Raw genomic sequence first — 18,053 nt, forward strand, 5'->3', positions numbered from 1 at the left:
ATATATATATATATATATATATATATATATATATATATATATATATATATATATATATATATATATATATATATATATATACACAAATGAAGCTTTATTATAAGATATACTATTTGCTTTAATGTGAATGCTATACAGATAGCAGATACTCTGTGCATTGAGAGAAAGTGTGATTCCCTTTGTGTGAATCAGTATTCAATTTAATATACATCAATTGCTAAATATAAGAGGTCGCAATTATTGTTTTTATGATAACCATGACTGTCAAATATTACAAGTTATATGGCTACACAAACACATAACACAAAAGCTGTTCAGTAGCTTTTCAGCAACACCTGGCCTGCACCGATTTGATCTACTATCTAAAAGATAGAAGTGATGTAACTCAATTTCATCTGACTATTTCCAGTTGAAATGACCCCTCAGGTCAATGCCTTCTAGATACAGTGAGGTTGAGGTACAGATTGTTTTCAACATTGACCCGCTGTTTCGAGCTTTTCCAAGTGATCAAATCTGTACATTATTTTCCACCATTTGTGATTCAGAGTCTTCTCATGACTTTCCTTTAGCTCGAAAAATAACTGTGAAGCCAGTATTGTGAATCAAATCGAATTGTGAGCACGTTCAGTGGTTAGGATTCTGTGACAAGTGTAAGTTTCTTTGAACAAAAACATCTCCTGGCTAAATGTCTGTAGCAAATGGATATCTGGGTAGGAAGACAAGATAACGCATAATTTATTACTGTAACAAGCACAAATGTGAGGCAGGACACTAGGGTGCATATTAAGCAGCTTGTTTATTGAGGGTAATCCAGCACATGCAGTCATAATTGCTGCATTAGCTCAAAACGCAGGCAGGAAGAAATAATCCATAACCGTAAAATAAAGAAAGAACAAGTGAGAGAGGGGAAAATAAGGAGCACAAAAATGCTGAAACATGGCTTGGAGGTAATCTAAATGCATGATAAGACATCATGAAGACACAAAAACATAAGATGGGACAAATAGGCAAACTAATTAAGGCTGAACTGACGTGAGGTGATTACAATCAGTGCACATACCAATCACAGGGCATATGGCATGACAAAAAGTACACTATTTGAACAAAAGAATTTGGACATGTGACTATCCAGCTGTAGGCGATTCTTCCTGGAGCTGGCACACAATTGTTTTTCTCTTCATTTGAAATACTATGAAACCCGTCCCAGCACAAAAATGCCCAAGCTTCATAAACATATGCTTTACATGGGTTGGAGAGGAAGATCTTGAATGGTCTGCTATAGAGATCCGACCTCAACCCTATTGAACACCTTTGGGATGAATTGGAACACTGACTGCACCCCAGGTCTCCTCACCTACATCAGTACCTGATTAAAATGCGGACAGAATGTCAAATCGGATGTTTAAAAGGCACATACAGATCTTACGTTCAGGTGTCCATAGGCTTGCAAAGGGTTGAAAATGTCCCGTAAAACTTTCTATGGGAACTTCATCTGGGGAATTTTGGAAACTTACTAGGAATTTATGGGAATTTACAGGAATTTATGGGAATTCATTTAAAATTTTAGGGAAAATCATATGAACTGTATCATATATAAACATTTTGTTTGGTCTTGAGCTGGCATGCAGGCAAACTAACACATTTGCAATACACTAATAAAAAAAAACTAATACAATACTAATGCACAAAAGACATTTTTGACTTTGATTTAATTGTAATAGCTTACACAAAGCACAAGAAAATTTTAAAAGTAAATTTGTAATATTTGTCATTTATGTGAATACTTGGACGAACATGTAGGGGGTGTGGCCTCAGTAGCCCTGCAGCAAAGTGTGCATGTGATTGATGAATATGGTGGGTCAAAATTTTACAAAAATTGCATGAAATCTGGTTGTTTTAACCAAGATTAGCAAAACGTTTTCAACCACATTTGGATTTCCTGTTATTAGCTAACCCCGCAATATTGTAAATTCCCATTTTACATATCAATTCTCGTATTTTTCTATTTATTTCCAATGGAAAGTTTCCAGTCATGAAAATTCCCAGACTTTTGCAACCTTAAATGTCCACAAACTTCTGTCCCTGCAGTGTAACCACTGGAAAATTCATGACCAGTAGTATATGTTCATATTTAGTAATGTTTTGTACTATTTATCTAATGTTGTTGAGCTGCACGGAAAGTTCAGCGATTGTACCGTTTGCATGAAATTGAAAGCATTTAATAAAAATCGTGTAAACAGCCAGTACAATACATGTACAGATACATGCTACACAACACCTGATAATGAGGATAATCAGAAAAGCGCATTATGGCGTTATTATATAACAGAAACTATAAAACATCTTTATAATGCACATTACAACTGCTCAGAAATAGACTCTGTGCTGCTGTTGCAACAAAGATACCAAAAACACAACACATGGAAACATGAGGTACATCTGACCTTATCAAATGACTCAGCATGGTGAAGGAGGGAAAAGGAGACTTAAGATCAGAGTTTCATCGATTCGGCTGGTTTCGAAACTCAACATCACTTTCATAACAAGCTTTTTCAAAATGTCTTTCTAAAAAAGCCTTTGCTTGCATGTTTGGTACTGATAAAATAAAAAAATCCAGACAAGAGATACCTCAGAATGTTACATGGTGGAGGAATCAGAGCTGTTTTATGGCTACTGCTTAAGGGTCATGTGAACACTGAAGGCTTCACAAATACCAGTACCAGGCTCAGCCTGTTCTACAATGACTCAATACTCAGCCTCTGGATTTAATTCCACAAGCAAAAACCGTGCAAAATAAAGAGTATGCGATTGGCTGCATGATCTGAACCACATGTGCAAGGTCTCCGCATTCTGCACCATATGCTAAATAATGCAATTGTCATGTTACTTACATGTTACTATTTCATGTCAGGGAAATGGGTTGTGTTTATACATAAGTAGACTTTTATAGCACTGGAGCACTTCAAGTAACTTGCATTGTGTTAGCATAGTAAAAAAAAAAGCTCTATGCATGGCTAAAAATACAAGATAAGCCTTCCAGTTGGTGTTCATGACTGTTTTGTTTTTTTTTTCTTTCAGAGGTAAAGGAACTGATCTGATTAGTCTGTTTTACCTTCTGGCTCTTCATTTTAGTTATGCTATCACCAATAGTCTTAGTGATTTTCTTTAATCATTACATGACAATGAGCAGACCTCATAATGTATGTCTCTCTCTCTCTCTCTCTCTCTCTCTCTCTCTCTCTCTCTCTCTCTCTCTCTCTCTCTCTCTCTCTCTCTCTCTCTCTCTCTCTCTCTCTCTCTCTCTCTTCCAAAGATTCCAGTTGCTACAAATTAGTATAGCAGCACACAGAGTGTAAATGGTATGAGAGCACGTGGATGGTACCACTTGGCTGGTTATAATGAAAGACAACTTCAGACTGCAATTGCTTTGTTTTAGTTTTCTATTAGGTTGAAAAAAATAATAAAGAAATAGCTGTACTTATAAGTTGTTATAAGCTTATAAGTTCCATGTTACACAATTGCTAATTTAATGATATTGTATAGTTACAGAGGCAAAGAATGCGGTGTCAGATCTGGACAGATTCACTTTTGAATCTGGTTCCAAACAAGATTTCATCCCTATGTTGTCACAGGGAGGTTACCTTAACCCTGTCACCTCTGGTTTGCTTATTTTCAATTGTATAATGTATATACACCATCCAGGCATAACATTAAGACCACCTGCCTAATACTATGTTGTCCCATCGACCATTAACAGCATTCACTTCTTCAACAGTTTGAGCAACAGCAGGTCATCTGTTGTCTCCATCATTGTGCCTCGTCCATGACCCTGTCACCGGTACACCACTTTTCCTTAGACCACTTTTGATAGATACTGAGCACTGCAGACCAGGAACAGCCCACAAGACCTGCAGTTTTGGAGATGTTCTGACCCAGTCGTCTAGACATCACAATTTGGCTCTCGTCAAATTCAAATCCTTACGCTCGCCCCATTTTTCCCGCTTCTAACACAACAACTTTGAGGCCAAATTGTTCACTTGCTGCCTAATATATACAGTACCACCCACTAACAGGTGGCATGATGAAGAGATAATCAGTGTTATGTATAATGTCATAATGTTATGCCTGATTGGTGTATAGTTCTGCTTTGGGATAATACACATTGGTAAAAGCACTATACAAATATTGAATTCAATGCAAATAAATTTCATTCAAAAATCAATCAATTTCATTAAATTTTTTCTATAGTGCTTTTCACAATGAAAATTAGAGGCCAATTGATAAATCGGGACAATTTTTGGCATTTTTTAATTAATCGGCATCAGTCGGTTGTGCTGCAAATTAGGCCGGATATTAGGCAGGCGCATCTGACACACTAAACCGTTTGTGTACATTCCACACTTGTGTGAAAAAACATAACTCCCCCATACCAGCAGATGGCAGTAGTTTGTATTCGGCATCCAAACAGGGAAATCGGAAGAGCTGCAACTGTAAACTGTATAAAGCAAGCAGCGTTCATTACTAATGTAATCGTGTTGCTTTTTACAACCATGTCTGCTAAATTGCAAAGACAAGAGCAAGAATGACAACAATTGTGTGCTGTGGTTTTTTTTCCTGTGCTGATCCGCTAAGCTATTAGCCAATCAGAGTTCTCTTTCTCGCCGACAAGCTCCGCCGTCAATTAGACATGTAGAATCAGCAAAAAAAAAGAGCTGAAGCCGTCCGACAAGAGCCCACGAGGCGGGAAAAAAAAAAATGACCGACACTCAAACCTCCCTGATAACAAGTGCACCAACTGGAAAAGCTTGTGATGTTCACTAAATGTTTAATTTAAGTAATTTTCTGAGGAAATTGGAAATAAGATTTTATGAGATGAAGGGGGAAAATTTAAGAAAATCGGCCAAGTGTATCATATTTCAGCCATCGGCTGCCATGATTGTAAAATATCAGCATCGGCACTGACCAGAGAAAAAGCCGTATCGGTCGACCTCTAATGGAAATTGTTTCAAAGCAGCTTTACAGAATGTTAGAATTATAGAACAAAATTCACTTATATTTAAATTTAGCAAACCTGGGGACACTGTGGCAAGGAAAAACTCCTAAGTATGAGGAGGACACCATGAGAGCAACCAGACACAAAAAGGGAACTCATCCTCATCTTAGTGACACCAAGTGTGTGATTATAAATCATTAACATTGGAGTGTGTGATTATGAGTGATATCCTTTCTACAGTCTTATACAGCCAGTCAGAGTTGTTGAGGTGCTCCTTGACAACTCATAAATGAGCTCAACATCTGCGATCATTATAGATTCAACACCAAATTAAAAACTATTTCGACTTGAATCAGCTGTTCGTTTACAGGTGCACATCATCTGAAATTTCAAGTCCCGCCCGACCTACTTCAGTACTGAATGCTGATTTGTCATATGTAATGCCAGGAAAAAAAATTCAATCGATGTATTGTGCTTTATTAATCGATGTACTGTACTGCTGGTTAAATATTAACCCATTGCATCCATTATATCGCTGTCCATGAGGCTGGAGATCACCGTGTGCTGATACACACGTATCCCAGCTGCATACAGTATGATGCCTTTCCAAATTCTGCTGACAGCATGCGTTTCGATATGGAGACAAAACAATGTGTCTTGGTAAAGCACAACAGAATGTCAAGCATATAGATGGAATGTATTGTAACACTATTGCTAAAAGCTGTACAGGGACAGAATAGACTTACACACAAACAGAGAGAGAGAGAGAGAGAGAGAGAGAGAGAGAGAGAGAGAGAGAGAGAGAGAGAGAGAGAGAGAGAGAAAGAGAGAGAGAGTCACAGAGGTGCTGTAAGGAGCTGTGTACTGATAAAATGCTAATCAGCTGCTCTAATCTGTGTTTGATTTACACTCTGGCAGCAAAAATCCCTCGGCTGTTTAATGCTGCAGCGGAGGAAATCACTCTGCCGCTAAACGTCAAATTTACACTGAGTGCCGAACATCGAGCTTTGCACAGACAGGGTACACAAACACACACACACACACACACACACACACACAAATACACCCTTTTTGAGTCAAAGTTTCCTTTGACATGGACAATCGATGCATCTAATTAATGCTATGTGACACCAAAATCTATTCACCTCAGAAACTAAAATAAACATTTTTGGTTGCATATAAAAGGTTTTCTTTGTAGGCACATTCCAAATGTTCCTGTAGGGTCAAAATGTATGGAAACACCCACCCACCCACTCTTACTCTCTCTCTCTCTCTCTCTCTCTCTTCCATTCAGAACCACAAATGCAGAGAAATACTTTTGATACTTGAGAAAATTGCTAGTCATCATGCATGAGTGGACTGAGAAATTGTACAATTATTCTCATACATGCACACACACACACACACCCTCTCTCTCTTGCTCTCACCAAATCCAGGAATGTCTTCTGAATGGAAAATCACTCAAGTGAATCGTCCTCCTCTCTCTCACCCTGTAAGGACTGCCACGCTTCATGAGGTCACAGGTGGTCTATATCTGTGTGACCTGAGTAAAATCCCTCCTATCCCTCAGACACAATGCTCTGAAAATAATGCAGCAGTAGGCATTTCTCTACTGCTCAACATCCACAGCACGAAAAACTGCTTTACTTTAAAAGGCCCTTTATAAAAAAAATCGCACCTCTTCTCCTCCTATAAACCACTATGAGAAATACCAAACCCCCGAACTACGCTATCGCGTGACGTAAAAGTGCGGTTGTTTTTTCCTGTCGCCAGTCGTTTTTTCCCCTTGCAGCTCCATGCAGACACGCAAGTTCACAGGGGCCATGACAAAGCGCTTCCTACACTCAGCCTCCTCAACCCCTGGCTGTGAAAGTGTGCATGTGTGTGCATTTATGTGTGCGGCATTTGAGGTAGACAAAACCACAGAGCTTTTGAGAGGCCAGGAAAAAAGAGCTCTCGTCCCTTTCCCTGGCGTCATGCGGTCAACCCGCTGACCCGCTAATGAGACTGAGAGCTGACCTCTGGCTCTTTCAGATTGCTGATCCTCACAGGACTCGGCTCTTACCTCAGTAAAGACATCTTCCGGAGACCCCGTGGGACACGTTTAATCCCTCTTTCTCAACGCTGTTTGGCACTGTAGGCCTGGGGCCTCTTATCGCCCGGTCTCTGTTCCTGCAGCTCTCTGAAATCTAGCCGACAGAAACATCGCCCTGTTACTTCGCAGATCTTTAATCTTTCATTTCATCTGATCGTCTGTCTTTTTCATTTCCACTCTCTTTAACACCACCTGCGCCTCCGGTCCGTGTAGATCGATATGAGCAATAAATATTAATGCACGCTCTTACGTCCCTCACGCATTCCATTAAATAACACTGGAATGAAAGCTGTACTATCACATCCTGCTCTTTTCTAAAATGACGTTTCAGGGGCTGCACAGACCTGCAGAGAGGAGTAAGAAGGATGACGGTCTACACATTTGGGTAGGATTTAATAATAGTGCTGAATCATACAAACTACACACTATATTAGTTTCAGCAACATGATTAATATTATGATTTTTCACTGTCGACTGCATGTGACGGCTATGATTCGTGTCTCATTCAACCACACACTTGAAAAAAAGGATAAATACACTATATGGAAAAATGTTTGTAGACACATAGACACCGATCAGGCTTAACATTATGACCACATGCCTAATATTGTGTTGGTAACCTTTTTGCTGCCAAAACAGTTTTGACCTGTCGCGCATTAACAGCATTACCTTCTTCAGCAATATGAGCTACAGAAGTTCGTCTGCTGGGCCATTTTTTCCTGCTTCTAACACATCTTTGAGAAAATTTTTTTTACTTGCTGCATAATATATCCCACCCACTAACAGGTGCCATGATAAAGAGATAATCAGTGTTATTTACTCACTGGTTTTAATGTTATAATGTCATAATGTTTTATCTGATGTGTTTGTGTTTTTTGAACATTCCACATTTATTTCTCATTTCCTGTTATAATAAACTCCACTCTTCTGGGAAGATGTTCCACTACATTTTGGAGTGTGTGAAGGGTGTAAGTAATGCCAGGTGCTGATCTGGTAAGACGAGGAGGCCTGGGGTGCAGTCAGCTTTCCAATTCATCCCAAAGTTGTTCAATAGGGTTGAGGTCAGATCTCTGTAGATCTTTAACTTCATCACATGGAAAGCATATTTTCCTAGAGCTGGCTTTGTGCACAGGGGCATTGCCATTGCTGGAGCAGGTTTTTTGAACTCCTCGTTCAAATGAAATGAAAATTGAATGCTATTGCACCCGAAGATCCTATACAATTGTATGCCTCCAACATTGTGGTAACGAACCACATTTGGCTTTTATCCACATAGTGTATTTTGTCACAGACACTATAATATATACAAATAAAATCATCATCTGTACCAAAGTTGCAGTACTTGGTAGTCATTTTTATGAACAGCAATTAGACATTCCATTTACACCACACAATCAGATGATCCCAGTGATTCAGATATATTATGATTTGGACAGACAGGCATCACCCACTCATCTGTCACAAACAGATTTGGGGGAAAAGGATCTTTTTTTGGCTCATAGCAGTAGAGCCGACTGCGTTAGCCAAATCCTCCTCTACATAACGGCATTTCCCCATAGCGGAATGCAGCAGATGGAGCTTTAAAATATCAATGATCCGCAACTGCAGGCGATTTCGGTCAGCCCTCGGCGCGCTGTGCCGCTCATTAATTTCGCTGCAGCTCGAGCCAAAGCAAGCACGGCCGGGTGGGAGGCGGCTCATGCTGCAGCATGCCTGGACGTAAGAACGGATGTGTGCTGTTGGGCAGAAGAATAGGCTTCTAATGACATGGAAAAACCTGACCCTTTTTACAGTTATACAACTGTACCGTTTGTACTGTTTTATAACAACCTTATAACAAAAACATTTAGCGTTTCTTATTCATTAGAGGAAAACACTTTTCCAGGACCTGTTCATGTTTTTTAAACCTGATGTGTTGTTCTAAATTTCAGAACGTCCCGGAATGATGACATTATATCATCAAAGTCAACTATAAAATCTTTACAAGAACTATTTTTATGAATTATTTATGTAAAATACACTATTGGAATAAAGGTTTTGGGTTTGGTTAATGTGCTTTTTGAACATTTGTTTCTCATGTCCTGTTATAATAATCTCCACTTTTCTGGGAAGATGTTCCACTAGATTTTGGATTTATGCTTATTCAGCCACAAGGGTGTTCGTAATGCCAGGTGCTGATCTGGTGGAGTGAGGAGGCCTGGGGTGCAGTCAGCTTTCCGAATCATCCCAAAGTTGTTCAATAGGTTTAAGGTCAAAGTTCAATAGCAGGCCACTCAAAATCTTCCACTCCAACCCATGTACAGTATATATTCATCTAGCTGGCTTTGTGCACAGGAGCATTGGCATTGCTGGAACAGGTTTGGGGCTCCAAGGACATGTAAACTTTGTGGTAACAGTCGGGGGAAGAACCACATTTGCCTGGAAAAGTCAGTTGTACTAACACTTTTGTCCAAATAGTATATGTAAAAATGTTTTAACATCTAAGAATTCCAATGTGTAAGTATATTCTCAGAAAATGAGAAAAATAATTGCATTTAGGTAGACTTACTCGACTTGGTGATAAAATATATCTAGTTAATTGTGTAAGTGTGTTTTGGTCTCAGCTGAGAAGAAAGGAGCTCAGGGTGTTTACTGATCTGACTCTGAACTAATCCTGAATCTATGTAATGTTTCCAGGAAAATTTCTAAAAACAGTTTCTCATTTCATTGTTTTTCATTTGTATATACACAACTGGTATATATATATATATACACACACATCCCCAATTTGGTCACCTGCCAATTTTCACCAACAATCTCCTTCATATTATACGACAGCCACGAACAGTGGAGGGTAAAGTCTAACACAAAAATCCTTTGGGACAGGTGAAGCCTGCTGATCGCATCTTTTCAAACAGCTTAGAGAAAAGCGCTATCATCCCAGTGAAAAGCGCTATCATCCCAGAGAAAAGCGCTATCTCAGCGAAAAGCTTCATCATCTCAGCGAAAAGCGCTATCATCTCAGCGAAAAGCGCTATCATCTCAGAGAAAAGCGCTATCATCTCAGAGAAAAGCGCTATCATCTCAGAGAAAAGCGCTATCATCTCAGAGAAAAGCGCTATCATCTCAGAGAAAAGCGCTATCATCTCAGAGAAAAGCGCTATCATCTCAGAGAAAAGCGGCATCATCTCAGAGAAAAGCTCCATCATCTCAGAGACAAGCGCTATCATCTCAGAGAAAAGCGCTATCATCTCAAAAAGCACTATCATCTCAGAGAAAAGCACTGCTCTTGCATCTATATTAGTCACAGATGCCTTTAATTGGCTATGACTATCTTTAAAGCGAGAATGGCCAGATTTACTCCTGACACAAGGCTACAAAAGACTGTGGCATCCATAGAATTCGAATTTCTGAGACGGCAAACACAAAAGTGGCTTAACAGAAATCTGTCGTATATAGAACCACAGGGCATGCTGGTACAGAAAAAAATCCACAACAGGGTGGTATGATGTGGCAAACTGTCACCGTGTCCCTTTTTTCCTCTTGGACAAGGGATTATTATTATTTGAATAATAAAAAAAAAATCACGTTATGGAATATGCACAAGGAGTTCATTTTGTAACCAGTCCTGGTATCACCAGCCTCTTGAAGTTAATAAGACAAGAAATGCACCTGTTACATGTTCTTTACCAGGGAAGACAGTTCGTCATGACATAACTGCAAACCTCTGATATGGAGAAAGGAATTCATAAGGAATCAGTGAGGAGGCTCACACATGTGAGTAAAGAAGTTCAGAATGAGCGTCCCACCGGGTTTCTATCTCGCCCACCAGCCAGGCTCCCGGCTTCCTGAAATAGACTTTCTGCATTGCACCAGTGCTCCTTATCTGTCTCCAGTGTTTATTATGTTTCCCCTGATACAGGCATTACTTTCATTTACTGGCACAGGTTGCATTTCCTGTGCTTATCATAATGGTCTCACAGGTGGCATTGTCACCAGACAGGACCAGCGAGCTGAAGTATTGCAGTTCGAGCCAGAAAAATGGAAACAAATGCCGCCGATAAAGGACAACTTCTGCACAATGGCTCTATGGAGCGCTATAAGCCCAGCTTTGTGTAATAGACTGAGTATTTGTGGTGGCATTCGCTTTCTACTTCACATCATTTATGAGCTCGGAGGAAAGAGACAGAGAGAGCTAAAGAGGGTTTATTTGTGGAAGAATGGCAAATGATGAATGAGTGAACAAATGGATCTGCTTTGTCTTTAGGGGCTTAGTGGCGCCTGTAGGGCTGTAAATTTCACAGTGTGTTCGATTTGACAATTGTTTTTAAGATAACGTCCTGGCAAAGTGATTAATTCAATTTAAATTGTGTACATTTGGGTACAAAACAAATGTAAATAAGGTTTATTAGATCTTTGTGTGGGTCTCAGGCACAATAATGTGTATGTTATATTACTATTTGTAGGTAATATTAAAAATCACTTATTCTATCAGGAGTAATTGATCTAGTTTGTGGGACTTCTTCTTATCTAGTAATCGTCTCATCGTTTTCATAATCATTACAGAGGTTTAGATATGCATTCTGTCCTCCATTATAAATAATGAATAAAGGTATATCTTATCTTATCTTATTACACTTCGGATATCTTTCATACATGTCCTGGTGTCTGTGTGGCTGATATTCCCTCGCCCATATTGGAGAAGATGAATAAGAACGTGCCTAGAGACAAATATAACGTTATTAAACATATCATTCAATTATTAATTACATTACTCCATATATGATGAAAATGTAACTCAACTCACAACTCAAAATGTTACTCAGAATCAGTGGAGCTTAATTTATTGAGGCATAAAAATAAAAAAAAGCAGCAGAAACAAGTGCAGGAAATTGGGCACAGGTGCAAATCATGTTTTATATGAAACTCCCTGCAGATTGGAAAAATGTCAATAAAATGGAAATAAAATGAAAAAGTTTTTATTCTTTCTGTGTGGCCCGATACCGAATGATATGAGTCTTGGTGTCTGGAGACCCCTGATTTAAATGTGTTGGATCTTAGGTCTCCTCACCCTACACCATTACCTGACTTCACTCACACCCTTTGTCTCTGAATGAGCCCAAATCTCTACAAGCACATGCCACAATCTGGTGGAACATTTTCCTAAAAGAGTGGAGATTATTATAACAGCAAACGGCAGCTAAATGTGGCATGAAATGTTTAAAAAGTATACAAGCTTATAGTCAGGTGCACACAAACTTTAGTCTGTATAGTGTATGAATACTTTATTACAAATTCATTATTAATGGTTAATGATATAAGAATCAAAAGCTCTGTATACACTCTCTTATGTCCTGATGTATTAGAAATTAGTGCATGTATTATTTATTATGACAGCATTAGTGTTGCTACTGTATGTTTACTACAAGAGTAGCTTTGGACACACAGGGTCATGTGATGTGGTCAGGTTATCTTACAGAACAAGCTGTACGCATGCTCAATATTCCACGCTCAGTTTACTCCTGGCTACTTTACTGTATTTATATGTCAGAAATACCCTAAAATAATACTTCGAACAGAAGCTAATAGAGACAAACTCATTCATTTGACCTTGCTTTGACATTCCCCCTGTTTGGTTCAAATTTCATTTTCGATTCAGTTCATCTGTTGCTTTAAAATAGATGTTAATTCCACAAAAATTCCCACACAGGCTCGTTCACTCTTCCTAAGACGCTAGTGAGAATCTTTAAACCCATGGCCGATCTGATATCGGCCGCAAAAATATCGTCGCTGTCCAATTGGGTCGAAAGAATAAAATGACAGTAAACGAGAAGACATTCTTGGGACAACTTGATAAAAAATGATCTAGACAACATCTAAGTAATAGGTATTCACCTCACCCCAATACAGGTTCTGGATTCCCTTCAATGCAGCCAGAAGAAGCTTACTGCAGTGAAAATATGCAGAATATATCACAAGAACTGCAGTGAATAGAAAAATCCATTCCGACTATCGATGCTCACTGAGTTTATACTGCAAAGGTTTTTACCTTACATAAAGGTCTGCACATAAAATCATTAGGGAACCAGGAAAGGACTATTTAGGGCACATTTTAAATATATATTCTAAAGTGCTCAGAAAAGGCTCTCCATTTCTGGCTGTTTGCCTTTATTAGATAACAAGAAGCGCTAAAAAGAATAAGCACTCGACCATTACAGCAGTCTCTTGAAATCCTTTCAGATTTGGTCTCTGGTTTATAGGTTCAACAACTTTGACTATGACGAAACAAGGACACGAAAGCCTCGGTGTAGGCCAAAGATTATCCGGAAATTATACGGCAAATTTCCCTTCCAACGCTCGCTCGCTCGATGTAGTTAAAATGCACTCAGGGAAAATAAGCTCTGAAGAGGAACAACACATTCATCAAGAGCTCCAGGCAGCAAACAAGCAACAACACATCAAATCAGTAGCTGTGTTTTTCGCAGTGTGAAATGAAATTATATCTAAATATCCTTGCTTATGGAACACTGCAAGTTCTAATGACTTAATGATGTGTTGGAGGCAATTCACATCATTAGATTTATATCTTAAAGCCATTCATCAATTACAAGCTTTTTTGTTTTTTTGTTTGTTAGCCAATCATAAACATCATTAGTATGCCAACAGCAAGGTGCATTTTAACAAACAGAACAATGTTAAGCAATGAATCCTATTAGCGCAGGGGCCAAAAGTGACCAAAACAAACTCTGTCACACCTCAGGTGTCGGTGCTCGGAGAAATCCAGCCGTGACATGCTCACAAGAAAGAGCAATTAGTGTCCCGATGCAATCAACGCTTTTCCTTTGCTTGATGGATTAACTGCTGGTTAGAGCGTTGGGATCTGCAGCTACTGGCTAAAGCATGAAAAAGCCAGAGGAGCTTAAGTGCCACTTAAACAGTGAGGTTGTGAGCTGTGGGAAATGGTTTATGGCACAGCCTGACGCAACCTGTATAGATAAATACATCGATGTGATGAGCAAACGGTGGAAAAGCCTGACCATTTCTCTTTCACGCGTTCTTATGACCGTTGAAACTGTTTTAAAGAGCAATCCAAAGTGAGTTATATTCCTGACGTAATATTTATAATGGTAAAGATTTGACCTCGATTGGTCTCAGAAGCTGTGAAAACAAAGATCATTCGATTTCTGCTAGGATTTTACTTTAGATCATAAATCTTAGTGTTGTCCTTTCACCAGGGTCAGAGGTAATCATGCTGTTTACTGCTGTTACTACATAAATAAAGATAGTGCTATTGGGTAATAGTCAAATACCAAAAAACAACAACGTGTGTTACTATGTGCTAAGGGTGTAACGGTACACAAAATTCATGTTTTCGGGTTATAGTTCGGTTCAATTTCAGTACAGTAAGAGGAAAAAATGCCAAAAAAAGAGGAAAAAATGCTTCTTAACTGAATAAAATGCCTGTTTGGTTAAATAATATATAAAATAATATTTTATGAAGTAATATATACAGTACAGACCAAAAGTTTATATATATTATATATACAGTACAGACCAAAAGTTTGGACACACCTTCTCATTCAAAGAGTTTTCTTTATTTTCATGACTATGAAAATTGTACATTCACACTGAAGGCATCAAAACTATGAATTAACACATGTGGAATTATATACATAACAAAAAAGTGAACTGAAAATATGTCATATTGTAGGTTCTTCAAAGTAGGCATCAAGAGAATGCCAAGAGTGTGCAAAGCAGTAATCTAAGCAAAAGGTGGCTACTTTGAAGAACCTACAATATGACATATTTTCAGTTGTTTCACACTTTTTTGTTATGTATATAATTCCACATGTGTTAATTCATAGTTTTGATGCCTTCAGTGTGACTCTACAATCTTCATAGTCATGAAAATAAAGAAAACTCTTTGAATGAGAAGGTGTGTCCAAACTTTTGGTCTGTACTGTACATATATAAATATAATATAAAAATAATTAAATTATTGCTATACATGCTTTTATTATATTGATTCCTAAATTGGCACAAATTAAATTCAATAAAATTTAATAAATGAAAATAATAATAATAATAATAAGGTTAATAGTTTACATTTGTTAGACCCCATTTGGGTAATACAGAAGTGTATAAAGTGTGTATGTGTGTGGTTTACATTTAATATAAATTTTCTAATATGTTCTACTTAACTGTTCTACTTATTTAAGCATACTCTAGTTTCTTTTTTATACCCCTGGCATTGTTGTGTATGTTTTTAAGTTTAATAATAATAATGCTAATAATAATAAGAAGAAAATGCATGTTTGAGAGTGTGAGGGTTCAAACTCAGATTTTAACCATGTTCCGCACATAAACAGGATTGCATTCGGTACACACGTGCACTGAACCGAAAGCCTTGTACCGAAACGTTTCGGTACGAAGACGTGTGATGTCACATCTCCACTATGTGCTGTAAGCCTAGTGTACATAGTTGTGCTCATAAATAGGCATGTGGACACTGGCAATCAAAGCAAAGCACACAGCAAACTGTACTGTGCAAAAATAAAGTAGTAATAAAGATCCATCTACAGGTTGCCTCTTCAAACATCTTTAAGGTGTTAAAAGAGTATCTGTAATAGAGAGTGCTAAATGGACAGGTCACGGCAAGCATTGGCATTTAAACATTTCTGGAACGTGGAGCAGTAAAATACGTAAAAAATCCCTATAGATTTGCCAAGGTTACATTTTGCCCTCACCTGAAAGAACACATCCACTGGTGATACTCTGAGCCTTGCTAAAAAACAATACTGTTATTTTGTTGTGCATCCTTTTAAACATCAGTGATGGAAATCAGTCTGTAAACTTTACCAGTGAGTGCAGAGGTTTATTAGTATTTCAATTACAATTCAATATCGAAAGCTTAACTCTAATACGATTTAAATGAGATTCAACTAAAATTGGTTCATAAACAACTGCAGTGTGATAATCTAATGCAGTTTAGTGCAAAGGGTTTCACATAAAACTAACAAAAAAAAAACCCAAAACGAAAAAGTAAGCGATTGAGAAGTACACTAGTAGTCGAATATTCAAAAAAGTCATATATAATCCACCCACAATCCAGCTCACGATGGGAAACACGAAGAAAAATAATACATCTTATCAACCGTGCCACTTATTATGTCAACAAAAGAATTAAATAGGCACTCGGAGCACATACGCGAACAATTAATAGTACGTGTGGAAGTACTGAAGCCATCAGTCCTTATTACTGCCTGTTTATTAGATCAAGAACCTTCTCCCTTCGTAAAGGAAACAAAGCAGAGATTCGGTGGAGGCAGTATAAATAGCAGTGTTGTGTAATGCAGAAGAACAGAGGAGAAGGTTTAGAGGCTTGAATGCAGGTAGAGAGCAGGGTTGCTATAACATCAGTAAAGCTCTGCCTGCTGGATCTGAGGTAAGAGAGAGAACAGGGCAAAAGCCACCCGCTTACTCTTCCTCCTCCACACAGCTCTTATGTATGCTCATACTCGCTCTCGCTTCTCTTTCCCGCTCCCTTTCTCTTTCTCTCTCACTCTCTCTAATGTAGTTAACGGTGTTGAGGTATTTTTGCGTGTTATTTGCGAATAAGAACAACATGTAATCTTCTCTGAAAGTCTGCAGTGTCACCTTGCCAGAAATGACAGTGTCTTCCGCTGGCAGACGATCAGAGCTCGGTTTTGATAACGGCTCCACCCTGGGATGTTATGTTGAAATTACACTAGTGACTAATTATAAGGTGATTATTGCACTAATGTAATGTACAACAAGATAAAAATAAATGTGGAGATGGGACACACCAAAATATTTAAACTAGTATTTATATAATTACCTAATTATAGAATTGCTGCATGCGTGCTCTTCTGTGCTTGTAATTCTTGTGATTTCTTTGCTTAATTAGGCAGAGGTTTGTTCATCTTATTCTATTGCTGTATTTCTGACTTATAAAGGAACATTTTCAGCCATCTTGTTTTTTTGGCTTGTTGATGTTTAGTGTGAACAACAGAAACACATTTATCAAATCATCCCGAGATCACAAATGGCGTTGAGTCCAAAAGAACAAAACTGGCTGTGGTCTCTGGATGCGAGCTCAGCATGCGCGCTTTCTCTCTCTCTCTCTCTCTCTCTCTCTCTCTCTCTCTCTCTCTCTCTCTCTCTCTCTCTCTCTCTCTCTCTCTCTCTCTCTCTCTCTCACCAATGGAAATCAGAGTAATACTAGACAATGGTTGGCATCTGCAGGCTCCTGTATGCAGAAGAGGGCAGACAATACTTTTGACCAAGAGTGTGGTCTTGGTCATATTAGGGATGGAATGCCAAACTAAACCAAACAAACACTAACAGTAAAGTGTTAAAGTAACCCCAATGTGCTGGCATACTAAATAAGGAGCCTTGGAGAAGAGCAATCAAACCAATCATAACCTCGGTAAAGATCAACCAAATCACTCAAACCGATAATTACTTTGGTGAAGATCAACCAAACCATTCAAACCAATCATAACTTTGGTGAAGACCACTCAAATTATGTCTTTAGTTTGGCTCATTTTGGCACCAAAAACCTTGGGTACACACCAAACCAAAGTGCTTTATAATAGTGAAAATGGAGCCAATCCATACACAATGGATATAATGCCAACACACACACACACACACACACACACACACACACACACACACACACACACACACACACACACACACACACACAGAGAGCCTCATTCACTTTATACACTTCCTAATGTACTTCAAGTTTGAACATGGCGTAAACATGGTGTTGCTCTGCACCATCGTTTGATTGTGAAAGCAATCAAGAGAAACCATATGTTCAAATACATTTCTGACAATCCAGGACTACATTATTAAATAAATATGACTGCAAAGAGTTTTAAATGCAGACACATCCACAGTCTTCTCACATTTTTGACACCTGCTCCAAATCCCAGAAGAGAGCTCATAAGGGAG

General features: G+C 38.5%; 1 protein-coding gene across 6 annotated transcripts in view; it reads right to left on the reverse strand.

The window, feature by feature from the left end:
* pde4d (phosphodiesterase 4D, cAMP-specific) overlaps positions 1 to 18,053 on the reverse strand; it is a 168,714-nt gene that overhangs the window by 68,703 nt on the left and 81,958 nt on the right. Inside the window, exon 1 of one of the 6 annotated variants that reach the window (XM_083555350.1) lies at positions 7,059 to 7,431. The exons of 4 other annotated variants lie outside the window; for them this stretch is intronic. In XM_083555350.1, the coding sequence (XP_083411476.1) occupies positions 7,059 to 7,072 (14 nt within the window). In that variant the 5' untranslated portion in view covers positions 7,073 to 7,431. Of the gene's footprint in view, positions 1 to 6,420; positions 6,720 to 7,058; positions 7,432 to 18,053 lie in introns of those variants that run through there. One more of the 6 variants, XM_083555348.1, reaches the window with a different exon arrangement.

The sequence above is a fragment of the Silurus aristotelis genome (assembly GCF_946808225.1).
Source record: "Silurus aristotelis genome assembly, chromosome: 11".
Lineage (NCBI taxonomy): Eukaryota > Metazoa > Chordata > Actinopteri > Siluriformes > Siluridae > Silurus > Silurus aristotelis.